Raw genomic sequence first — 13013 nt, forward strand, 5'->3', positions numbered from 1 at the left:
GTCGCCGACGTAACTCACGGCATGACGTCGGCACCTCTTCGCGATTCTGGAACCAGGTGCGAGCGCTGGCCTCGATGCTTAAATACACGTTCCTTAGTTTCGCTTTATCGTCCCGCTTGCCGGAAGCTGCTAGTCACCCAGAGTCGTCCAGCCAGTCTTCCATGTCTTCAAAAAGACCGCCGTGGAAAGAACTTGGCCCTCGCGGGAGCTGCAGCGTGTAGTGAATTGATACTGTGGCCTCTATACCTTCCACCATGGCCATTGCCTTCTCAGATGATGGAAGACTTCCCGAAAAATGGGATGGAATACATTTCAATACATTTTCTGTTACTTTTGTGCTTCCATGAATAAACAAGCGTTTTTCTAAAAAGACATGTGCAAAGACAGAGCATCTTTACGGCAAGTGAATACGCCTTGCAAGCTTACCGACTAGAATTCGTAAATTGCTTTGTGCACCGTAAAGTAATAGAGAAGTTAATTATTAAGTTTTTGTTCATTAATTGAATATGTGGTTCGATTTCATGTGCAAGTCATGTCCGCCTTTCTGAACAAAATAGCTTAATGACTAGAATTATGCTATCTGCAATAGGCGATTTTTAAAACTTCCGCCATAATGTGAAAATGATCACCCCGTATACAGTGACCGGTCGTCAAAACCTAACTACTGCCACTTGTACGAGCGTTGCTTGCCATGAAATCACTTACATGTAATGTTTCGAATGCTTTATGATCATGTTCGGGAAAACTCTATGTATGACTAAAAGTTCCATAATTAGCGGAAGAGCTCTTTAAAAGAAAATATCAACATTGATAGAAAATCATCTATTACAGCTACGTTAGAGGCCCAAGTTCTTTAATGTAGCATTTTGATCTAAAATGTTTTCTTGTGTTTTGGTGCTAAGGGAGATGAATTCGGCAGACTCAAAAGGTGTTGACCTACAAAAGGTATCGAGAAATACCGGCACAATATGCAGCAACGTATGCCACGCATACTTCCCCCTCAACAAGGCCAGAACGGTAACATTTTTTAAGAGAAGAACCAAGACTTCGTCACGGACCCGATAAAACGTCGATGACACTGTTTATGGGTCGCATTTGTGATTGGTGGTCGCTAGGCGCGCTTGGTGTCTACATTTTCTGCCTGTGGCTGTTTGGGAAATTCCTTCTTTTGGAAACCAACAAATTATTAAGTGACACAAAGTAAAAAAAAATGCGTGCTTAAACAGCGAGCCTTTTGTAACGTGTTCACTACTCATTCACATCATACATACGCGGCTTTCAAGCATATCAAGCATCGACAAATAAGCAGGCGTCTTGGTTAATGCGTGAAGACTAGTTTTACTGTAGGTAAAACAATCACCACACCACAAGCACCTATTAAAAACTATATAGTAAAGTAATTAGCATCCCAAGTAAAAATTAGGTAAGGACCCAAGTAGTGAAACTGTTTCAATTAGTTCATACGCATTTCCCGTGGAAGTAAAGTCCGCCTGTTCGAGTAATCAAGTTGAACGATTAATATTTTAGTATGTAACACAGGCGGTTTTTAGAAAATGTTATTTTATAAAAAGAAGCTCCTTTATTCATAAGAAAATTGAGGATAAATGCCCTCGAACGTACGACCATTTGAGGGATATTTTTAAAGGGTTTGTGTTCTGAGATATTGGCGCATTGGCCAACCGACCCAGAAGTCCTCTGTTGACCCTGGCCACCCGACAAAGTTATTTGGACAGGGAGATGGACGACGTGCCTGTGTCTACGCTCACAAACATGCGGACGCAATTATCGGTTATGAGCGCTAGCCTTTCTCTTCGTCTCCGCAAAGGTCTCACACCCGCGGCGTTGCCTGCCGTTCTTGTCGCTGACGGCGGTACATCTTGCGTCGTTGGCATGTGTACTGAGGATGTGAAGTTCGCTAGCCACCAGACCTCAGTTCCATTCATCGTTCTTCACAAATGTTCCCATGACTTCATCCTCGGCCATTACCCATTCTACCCTGATAGACCACTCGTCGAGCCTTTTACAGTTAGAACTTCCTTTTGTGCACGCTTTCACCACCGAGGCACCATCGCGTTTATGCGTCTCCGAGTTTGTTCGCCTTCGACCAGCTACCGCTACGCATCTTAACCTCAGATCCTCCGGTTTGTGATCATGACTACGAGATCCCTTTTTCATTAGACGCTCTTTTGACAGGGCGCGTAGCTCTCCCTCACTCAGCTGTGACTGTTTCTATGAACCGGACATGTATCCCTATTCTGAGCTTCGGACCATAACCACAGTTGCTTCCAGAAGGTATCAAGCTGGGCGGCATAGCGCCCTCTGGCCCTTACTATCGACATTCCGCATTCTCCTGGAGGCCCTAATACCAGCACTTACTTTAACACCCGTTCTGACAGAATATGATTGCCCTAGACCTTTCCGCTGCTTAGCCTGACGACCTCTGTCGCTTGTTAGCCGCTTACAGCGACTTTTTCGATTTCGCTCCGTCCCATCTCAGCCCTACAAAAGTTGTGACTCATTGTAATGACCCCGGGAATGCCAGTCCCATCGATAGGCGTTCTTACCGAGTGTCTGCGACGGAACGTCACGTAATCCAGACGGAAGTCGAGAAAATGCCCACTAAGGACATCATGGAACCATCTACGAGTCCTTGAACATCCCCTGTGGTGCTTGTCAGGAAAAAGGACAACTGGGCGTTCTGCGTCGACTATAGGCATCTAAACAAGTTTACTGAGGAGTACGTCGACCCTTTGCCTCGACCTGACGAAGCTCTCGGCTCTATGCATTCCGCACAGTACTCTTCTATAGACCTTCAGTCCGGCTATTGGCAAATGACCGCTGACGAAAACGACAGAGAAAACACGACTTTGATATAAACCCGATGTGCTCCATCAGTTGAAAATTATGTCGTTTGACTTGTTCAATGCCTCAGCAACTTTAGATCAAATTATAGCCTCCCTTCGTCACGGTTTCATGTGGTCTACTTCCTTGTGCTATCTCGATGGCATGTCATCTTCTCACCTACGTTCTCCAGTCATCTACACAGACGCTTGGCATCTGCGCGGCTTTCGCAGAGAAGGTCATCACTTTAACTCAGCAAAATGCCGATTCGGCCGCCGAGAGACCACTGTGCTTGGCCGTCGCGTCAACGCTATAGGTATACGGCAAGTTAGCGCCTGCCAAAGTTAGCGCCGTTACAAACTTTCTGACACCTAGTTGTGCTCAAGACGTTCGTTGGTTTTTTGACCTTTCTTATTATTTTCGACGATTCATGAAAGATCTTGCAAAAATAGCATAGCCCCTAACCTGCCTTCTTAAGAAAGATGTGACTTTCTCCTGGGTTCCTGAACAAGCGTCCTCCTTCTCACAACTCATTCGACTATTGACACCACCACCAGCGTTCACTCACTTTGACGAATCCGTGGCCACGGAAATCCATACCGACGCCAGTTTTCACGGAATTAGCGCAGTTATAGCCCAGCGACAGCAAGGTCAGAACTTCATTATTGCATATGCGAGCCGCCTTTTTGCCTTTACTGAGCGAAACTATTAGATCACAGAAAGAGAGGATGTGTCGATGTTGTTTGGGCCATCGCGAAATTTCGCCGTTACCTCAAGGCCGGCCCTTCACCATCATTACTGAACGCCATGTTCTCTGCTGGCTGTCTTCCCTCAAAGATCCCACTTGTCGCCTTAGTCGTTGGGCATTGCGACTTTAAGGATGCTCATATAGCGTTGTTGACAAGTCTGACCGCTTGCACTAGGACGCAGACTACCTCTCTAGCTACCCCGTCGATCCACCGGACACTGCCCTGAGTGACAGGAGCTGTTGTGTTCTTTCCATCTCTCAACTCTTCAAGCTCGCTGCCGAATAACGCCTAGGTGCGTCTCTATGCAATATCTCCGAAAATGTTTACTCCCACGCTCCTGATATTTCCCTCTGCTTTTTTGCATTCAAAAATGACACGTTATATCGTCGCAGTTTACGGCCTGATGGTCCTGACCTGCTGCTTGTCATCTCGGCTCAGCTCCGTTCCACTGTCCTGGTGCAAGTACACGAACGACCAACGGCGGCGCACCTCGTCGTGTCCCGCACATACGACCGTACAAGCCGATGTTCCTATTGGCCTGGGATGTCCCACTCAGGGCACCGTAACGTGGGCTTCAGCGATCTTTATCAGCGCCTCTTTAACCTCTGGACCAACAGTACGAGCGATTTCACGGCGTCGGCCTTGATTTACTTGGTTCATTTCCCTTATCCGACTCTGGAAGCAAGTGGGTCGCCGTTGCCACAGATGATGCGACGTTGTTTGCCATTGCGCATGCACTGCGCACTAGCTGCGCTACCAACGTTGCAGACTTCTTGCTGCGTAACTTCATACTCCAGCACGGGCCTCTCCGGCAGCTTCTAAGTGACCGAGGCAGACAGTTAATATCGAGGGTAATTCTGGAGATTCTGAAGTCCTGCTCGACCCAGCATAAGTACCCTACGGCCTACGAAATCCAGCCGAAAGGCTTGACAGAACGTCTGAACCGAACACTAACCGACATGTTGGCCATGTATTTGTCCGACTACCACCAGGATTGGGACGCTGCATTGCCATTTGTGACATTCGCGTACAACACTTCCAGGCATGAGACCGACGGTTATTCCCCGTTTCTTTTTTCTTTTATACGGTTACAACCTTACATTACTCATGGAGGCCCTGGTGCACTCTTATGGATGTCCACTCACTTACTACGCTCGAGAGGCTATTGCCCTTGCCGACCATGCACGTCAAAGTGCTCGCACTCGATTTTCTCGCAACTCGATCGCAACTCGACCGAGTGCGAGTTGCTCACATTCGATCTTTGTTATTACTGTCCCACTTTTAGCCTCCTTGTAGATAGTATTAATAAACCCCCTTTTCTGTAGATCCCTCCGTAGCAAAATTAATAAGCAACTCTGAGCTGAATAAGTTAAGATCGCATTTAAAATTGAGTTTCGTCACGGAGATTTGCCCCCCATGGGGCCGGAATCATTTTGTATGGCATTCGAGCACTCATTGCGCTGGCGCAGTTGATAACATCTGCTTTTTCGCGCTCGGCTGGTTTTCTTCTTCCACTCTTGTCCCCTTCCTCTCCCCAACTCGTGCGTACCTTAATCGCATGTGTAGTGTATACACATGCCAAGCCACACATTTTCTTGGTTATGTACATCACAACTTTCTTTGCCCGTGGTATACCTCATTAAAGTGAAATAATTTGAATTTCTTTAATTCCGTTATAAGTTTTTCTGGTTATTTAAGTAAGAGCGCGTTGTTTCATCGTTACTTGATTTAGCAAGCGTTGACATACGCTCATACCACAGGCCGCACCACACGCCGCACCGCATGCAAGGGTTGACATACGCTCATACCACACGCCGCACCGCATGTTTTCCGCACGCGTGCGGTCTTACGCAAAAAACTGCTACATCGAGCACGGATGTAAAAATTTTCGTCTGCGCTGCTTGTGCGGATTCGTTGTAAAGTTAAATTTGTGCAGCTGTTTGCGACACGTGAAAATTTTCGCACGACCGCACGCGTACGGTGGACATGCGGTGCCGCGCGCGGCTTGAGCGCTCAGTAGGCCCTAAGCTACGAGAGATGTCATAAAGGCAGCTGTCTGTTTTAAAGGTATTCCAATATTCGCTAATGCATCTGTGGTAAAAACCTCACAACAGCCTCTCTAGCTCTACTGAAGAATTAAAACTGTCTTCACTGCCAATGCCTGCAATCTCTCACACAGCATCTTGGCCAGTACTGGGAAGATTCTGCGGGGGGTCGCAGCGCAATAAACATATATTTACCGAAAACTCTCCAAATGAAGAAGTGGTGTTTTCAAAAATTTATCGTTTTGTATGCTATATATGTTGTTAGGCGTCTTATATTTAAGTTGCATATTTAAAGAAATGCTGTGTTATCAAATTAAGGGTTGGCATGTGAAAAATGGAAACGCCATCTGATTTCGTAAAATGGTAGGAGATCACAAAATCGGGCCTTGACTAGAGAAAAATAGCTTCCATTCACAAAGACTGGCTTTCGGTGTGTGTTTAAATGTAGCGACAAATGGAGATGCATATCTTCCCCGTTGGGAGAAATTAGGGGTGAGGGGCACTTAGCGGGAGCAAAGTCAACAGCCATCAACGTCACCAATGCTTCAAAAGGGAGGACGTTATTATACTGACTAAATTTAGCGACCATCCTCTCAAAATTACCGACACCGACTTTGACACGTACACGCAGCGCCTTTATCGGAGGGAGCACACGAGCACGTGGCCTGTGATCCACAGCGGGTGCCTATGGTGGCGCCGCTAGGCTTTGAGTTCTCTTTACTGCTCTTTAACTGCGGCTTGGCGTTAGTATTTCTCCCGGGCGCCGACAGGTGTCTGTAGTAGCTTTGGAGAATTTCCTGGAAGCCTAGCAGCAGACAGCAAACTCAAACCAGGTGTTCGCGCGTTGTCCTTCATTAAGGTTCTGTGCGTTGACTGCGGGGCGGAATAGTTCACTGTAGCCAAACGTATATATATATATATATATATATATATATATATATATATATATATATATTAATGAGTGAGAGGGAGAAAGACAGCAAGTGGCTAACCTTCATTCGTGCTGCAGAGACTGGGAAGCCCACGTCGCCAGCTGTGATCTCTCCGCTAGGCGGCGTTGCAAGGTAACCGCTCACTTCAGTCATTCCGTAGCAGCTTCGCAGCTCGGAAGGTGACCACGCTGACAAGATGGCCAACTTTGTTCTTTCCGTGATAGGTGTTCCCAGGCTGGTGAATTTCTTCACTAGCGGAAACGACTGCCCAGCTCTCTTAGCTTCAAGAACAATTTCAAGAAGCTTCGTTGGCGTTCCGTGCACGACGGTCACCTGCAAGCGAACGTTTTTCATCGCCTTTTGCTGGAGCACCGCTAACAACAAACACTTTTCTTTAACTTAAATATAAGCGAAGTAGTGCAGCGTTAACTTCCTACACATTTCAGAAGACCAACGCTTAAGGAAAGGATGGTGTAAAGAAGATCACTCCTTTGCTTGTGTTTCGTATAAATGCCGCTCTTCCAAAAATGTGAATTCTGCTCTATTAACCATCCCAAGTGTCTTGTTTACCGTACTCACTCCCTTTACAGGAACAGCTCGAGTGGTAACATAGATTACGACGGCATTTGCAGCACGCACAAAAAAAAATGGTTTTCCGCCTTCTACGCATCTTAGTGAGATAATGTTGCCAAATGGAGGAAGCACCTTAATTAGACGTAAACTACCAAAACTTTTGCAATGCTTCTTCTATTTGTTTGCAATAGTTTGTCGCACTGTATACTTATAGTCGGCGTGAATGCATAAAACAAGCTCACAGCAGAATATTAAAAAAAAGCCGTGCTTACCCTGAGACGGGACTTGGTGAGTCTGGAAAAAGGAAACCCCAGAGCAAAAGAAGGATGGCCTCGCCGCCTTAACGTTTTCGAACGAGCTAGATGTGGTGCTATAAACTTTGAAGTGATCTTTTTTATCCCATGTAATAGTGGACTGTCAAAGATTGCTTATATTATAATTAGAAGGAGCTACAAATTGAATTTAGAGAGCTTCAAGAACCTTAACATAGGCACAACTACCCAAGCACTCGAGGAATACGATGAAATTCATGACGTCATGGTGACGTTGGTGCGTTGCCTTTTAAAATAAAACGTTGCTATCCATATTTTTTTATTGCAAATAGCAGTTTTCCTAATTCACCTATTCTGAGTGTGCAGAATAGTCGAATCCGTCCGTCCGTCCGTCCGTCCGTCCGTCCGTCCGTCCGTCCGTCCGTCCGTCCGTCCGTCCGTCCGTCCGTCCGTCCGTCCGTCCGTCCGTCCGTCCGTCCGTCTGTCTGTCTGTCTGTCTGTCTGTCTGTCTGTCTGTCTGTCTGTCTGTCTGTCTGTCTGTCTGTCTGTCTGTCTGTCTGTCTGTCTGTCTGTCTGTCTGTCTGTCTGTCTGTCTGTCTGTCTGTCTGTCTGTCTGTCTGTCTGTCTGTCTGTCTGTCTGTCTGTCTGTCTGTCTGTCTGTCTGTCTGTCTGTCTGTCTGTCTGTCTGTCTGTCTGTCTGTCTGTCTGTCTGTCTGTCTGTCTGTCTGTCTGTCTGTCTGTCTGTCTGTCTGTCTGTCTGTCTGTCTGTCTGTCTGTCTGTCTGTCTGTCTGTCTGTCTGTCTGTCTGTCTGTCTGTCTGTCTGTCTGTCTGTCTGTCTGTCTGTCTGTCTGTCTGTCTGTCTGTCTGTCTGTCTGTCTGTCTGTCTGTCTGTCTGTCTGTCTGTCTGTCTGTCTGTCTGTCTGTCTGTCTGTCTGTCTGTCTGTCTGTCTGTCTGTCTGTCTGTCTGTCTGTCTGTCTGTCTGTCTGTCTGTCTGTCTGTCTGTCTGTCTGTCTGTCTGTCTGTCTGTCTGTCTGTCTGTCTGTCTGTCTGTCTGTCTGTCTGTCTGTCTGTCTGTCTGTCTGTCTGTCTGTCTGTCTGTCTGTCTGTCTGTCTGTCTGTCTGTCTGTCTGTCTGTCTGTCTGTCTGTCTGTCTGTCTGTCTGTCTGTCTGTCTGTCTGTCTGTCTGTCTGTCTGTCTGTCTGTCTGTCTGTCTGTCTGTCTGTCTGTCTGTCTGTCTGTCTGTCTGTCTGTCTGTCTGTCTGTCTGTCTGTCTGTCTGTCTGTCTGTCTGTCTGTCTGTCTGTCTGTCTGTCTGTCTGTCTGTCTGTCTGTCTGTGTCTGTCTGTCTGTCTGTCTGTCTGTCTGTCTGTCTGTCTGTCTGTCTGTCTGTCTGTCTGTCTGTCTGTCTGTCTGTCTGTCTGTCTGTCTGTCTGTCTGTCTGTCTGTCTGTCTGTCTGTCTGTCTGTCTGTCTGTCTGTCTGTCTGTCTGTCTGTCTGTCTGTCTGTCTGTCTGTCTGTCTGTCTGTCTGTCTGTCTGTCTGTCTGTCTGTCTGTCTGTCTGTCTGTCTGTCTGTCTGTCTGTCTGTCTGTCTGTCTGTCTGTCTGTCTGTCTCTGTCCGTCCGTCCGTCCTCTTATGTTGGCACAGTGTCCCAAGTTGTCTACCTCTTTGGCCTACTAGGTATATGTTCCTGCATGCGATGCCGTCGTGTTCGTTACCTTATCTTCATTCCAGCTTCGGGATCTAGCTCTCATCATTTCGTCGTCGTCACTTTTTTGACCCCGAACCTGTGGCCCAAGTTGTCTATTAGCTTCTGCCACTAATGGGCTCATAGTCGTAATGCCTTCGTGGTCCTCGCATGGCCGTCATTCTAGCTTTGCTATCCGGCACTCGTCATGCTGTCGTCGTCACGTTACCGTTTTATTATTGTCATCACTTCAATAACATAATCCCGTATTCCTCACGCCATTTTCTTCATGCGCCTTCGTCGTGCCATCTCCGCGAATGTTTCTTTGTTGTAGTATTGCAATCATACTGCTGTCGTTCAATCGTGATTCTCTTACCCTTGTCATACCGTTACCGTCAGGCAGTGTAATAATGCCCCCATCGTCAGGCCGCCATCGTACAGCCATTGTGGTTGCGCTACCATCGTCACTCCAGCTTCGATATGCCTTCTTCGTCACGCTGTCGTAATAATACAAGTTTAATGATACGCTGGTCATTCATTCATCGTTCTACCATTGTCTTTATACCAATGTCACGCCATCTTCTCTGCATTGTTGTAATACAGCCGTCCTCATGCATTCGTTGTCAAACCGCACTCGGAGTGCTTCGCAGTCGTTGAATCGACTTCACTGTAACTTCGACATATAACTTTTGTAAGACCGCTCTCATCATACTGTTGTTTTCGTGCCACCGTCGTCATGCTGTCGTTTCACCAGCTTCATCACTTCCGTATTTCCATCACGTTATCTTCATGTCACCGTCGTCATACCACCTTCATAAATAAATTGCCGTCATTTTTTGTTCGTCATTCAATTGTAGTCATGGCGTCATCATTCAGTCGTGATCATACAGCTGTTGCCATGATATCGTCGTCATTGCGTCATCACCACACAGACGGCATCATGTATTCGTCGTCATACCTGTTGTCGTCGTTATACTCCCTTCATAATTTTTTACTCGATATCTTATTGTCGTCATGACGTAGTCGTTATACGCATTTGCCATTCCGTCCATAAAATTTCATCGTCGTCATTGAATCTTCACTTCGTCCGCGTCATGCAGTCGTCGCCGCACCTCCACGCTCACGCGCGATATTGGCAAACGCGTGCCTAATGAATTGGGGATGGTGGCGGAGTATTAGACATATAGCCGAAGCAACGAATGTCTCGGAATTAAGATTACAAATGGTAAATAAACGTAACCTGAAGAATGTCGTATGTCGCTACATTGCTCAAATGTAATTCGCATTGCCGTCGGCAGTAATAGTGAGACAAGTTCTATAGTGTTTATTTCTTTCTTCAAATAACCCACTTATTGTCGCCAAATTTACGAAAATAGTGATGAAGAAATGCTTCAACAGACTAAAATGGTTTGATGCTACTCCCTTAGGGTCATTTAAACCTGATACTGACGTTCGTGTGCGGAAAGTAGGGACGCATCTGGGACAATTCGTTTTCATGAGCGTCGCGTTTTTTAGTAGGCTTCAGAGCAGCCATAAAATACAATAAAGTGGATGCTGAATTTGCGATCAGTTGAATAAATTTGCGTTTTTCCAAGAAATACTTTAAGATTCGTTCGAGCAGAAAACTACTTGAGATGTTTACTTGTGGCACGTTTCGCTTGACCATTGCTCCTTGCTTGAAGCTATGTCGGAGGTTTGGAAAGGTATCCTAACTTGACGACCATCTTTATTTAAATGACGCCTGTAGTGAGCGCGCTGAAGAAAGGCAATGCACGCCTTGGACACGTTCACAGCAGGCGCCATTTACATCAAGTCATGCATGGGCTTCAGTTAAGATGCTTTACTGAATACGCGCGGTAACCACAACGACAGAGAATGCTTTGACGTAAATAAAGCTCAAGAAGCAGACTTTCTCGCTATGAGCTATGAGCAGCAGGTCTGTATACGCTTCTATGTGCAAGTCATGTGCCACATTCTCCTAATGGATTCTGCAAATTTATTCAGACATTGGCGTGCGTACAATAGTGAGGGAGTTTTATGTATAAGAGGCTCACTGCGACGGCTGGATGGAGAGGAAAATGGTGAACACACCGCCTGTCTCTTCCTGAATGTTTTCAGAGGAATAGTTTTGTTTTAGAAAAGAAAATTCATGCCACTGACAGAAAGGTACGTTGCCTTTAACACGATATCTCACTGTCTGAGGCATGCCTTCCTATGCAATATTTATCTAACTTCTCACTTCTATGTTTATCTGTAGCGTTTCTTAAGTGAAACATGCCTGCATAACACCCAGTACTTTGTTTTGGGAATTGACGAACCTACTTTACGCACTCACTTTGTTATTCAAAGTAATAATGCGCTGGATTGTTGTTCAAGAAACTTTCAGGCAATGTTGAAATGATATCTCAATTTAGCGCAGGCTACTTGAAAAAGAGCCATAGATACGGACTACCTCACCTTGTGATCTCGGAATGCTGCGAAGACGTCAGGCACTGGATTGTATTTGTCGAGTAGCACAATTGTTCCTCCGATTGAGATGACGAAGAAGGCATAAGTAAAACAAACGTAAAAGGAAATGTTGCCTCCTCCGATGCACACATCTTCCGGTACCGCAAGTTCAAATTTTCTGCAAAGATCGGACTTGGACATTAGTCGATTGGCCTATAAGTGAACTTGCATACTAAACAGTACAATCTTAATCGCTGCCCAAAGCTTACCCTTCAGCAGGTGCATATGATAGGGCGCTGCATTTAACATAAGGAGGCGAAGTTTTTGACTTGAGGCTGATACGTAAGCGTACATAGTCTATTAGTTGTATCAGTCTGGTTGAAGCAGAGAACTGCCAACAGCAATCGGCAGAAAGATAGGGAATGATTGAAAGTTCTAGAAAAGAACACGGTTTCGTAATTTAAGTGAGATATCAGCCTTTCCATTCTCTCCAGCGTTCTGGGGACATCTTCTACAGCTATACTCAATCTATCACAAGAAGCCAACAAACACTGACACCAAGGACAACATAGGGGACGTGCGATATTGGGAAACGAGTGCCGTAGTAAATTGGGATGGTAGCCAAGTATTAGACATGTAGCCGAAGCAAGGAATGGCTCCTTATCATATCCATCCATATCATAATATAACCATCCATATTAAAATATTTTGCTTCCTCTTCTTAAATGCCGTGTTTTGTTGTTAGAGTTTTCTAAGAGGTGCCGTAGAATAAAGTTTCTTTAGTAACAAGCTCCGGTAGAGGCTGCTTTTCCTTTCCTTTCAACAGCCATTTTCCCTCAAGAGTTGTGTTAGTGAAGGCCTCCACTTCTCATGCTGTACATCTAACTTCCAGGGTCCGCGTACATTTATTTTCTGACAAAATCACCATGTATGAGACAGTCCCGTTTGCATTAGTTGTTGGTATCGAAGAAAGCGCAACAGTTTTTCACGAAGTGTGGATCGTTCATAACAATAGAAAGGAATATCACTTGAAGTAAGGCTCGTAGTTCTATGACCAGTATGCATAATAGGAAACATACGCTTGCTAGCAAAACGTTACAGAGGCACTTAAGTTTTCTTACGTGCACTGAATGCGAAAGCAGTGTGGCTCTACAGCGCGATAATTTTCACTTGGCCATTTGCTCGAATAGGGCAAAGTTAATTCTGAGGGTGGGCCAAGTCAATTTCGGGAGTGGGCAAGGTAGGATTTGAACACAAGCGAACTGAATTTGCGAATTGGGCAAACTCAATTTTGTGAGTGGCTCAGCCCACTTTTTACGGGAGTCCAACCAACTTTCGAATGCGGCAAAGCCAATTTATTTTTAGTGAGGGACACGGCATCTGTGTGACGCCGTGGCTTTTCACCGTGGAGTTTCGCAGAGCGAACCGCAGCAGGTCCCGCGCCGGGAACGTATCGTAATCACTTG

At 45.9% G+C, this 13013-nt stretch overlaps 1 protein-coding gene across 2 annotated transcripts in view; it reads right to left on the reverse strand.

Moving 5' to 3' along the window:
* The window catches only part of LOC135898274 (uncharacterized), a 46362-nt gene that overhangs the window by 11916 nt on the left and 21433 nt on the right, over positions 1-13013 (reverse strand). For both annotated transcript variants that reach the window (XM_065427141.2, XM_070527335.1), the window contains exons 6-7: positions 11557-11725; positions 6628-6900 (exon numbers count right to left, since the gene is read on the reverse strand). In XM_065427141.2, the coding sequence (XP_065283213.1) occupies positions 6628-6900; positions 11557-11725 (442 nt within the window). The remainder of the gene's footprint in view (positions 1-6627; positions 6901-11556; positions 11726-13013) is intronic.

Source organism: Dermacentor albipictus, chromosome 10 (assembly GCF_038994185.2).
Source record: "Dermacentor albipictus isolate Rhodes 1998 colony chromosome 10, USDA_Dalb.pri_finalv2, whole genome shotgun sequence".
NCBI classification, from domain to species: Eukaryota; Metazoa; Arthropoda; class Arachnida; order Ixodida; family Ixodidae; genus Dermacentor; species Dermacentor albipictus.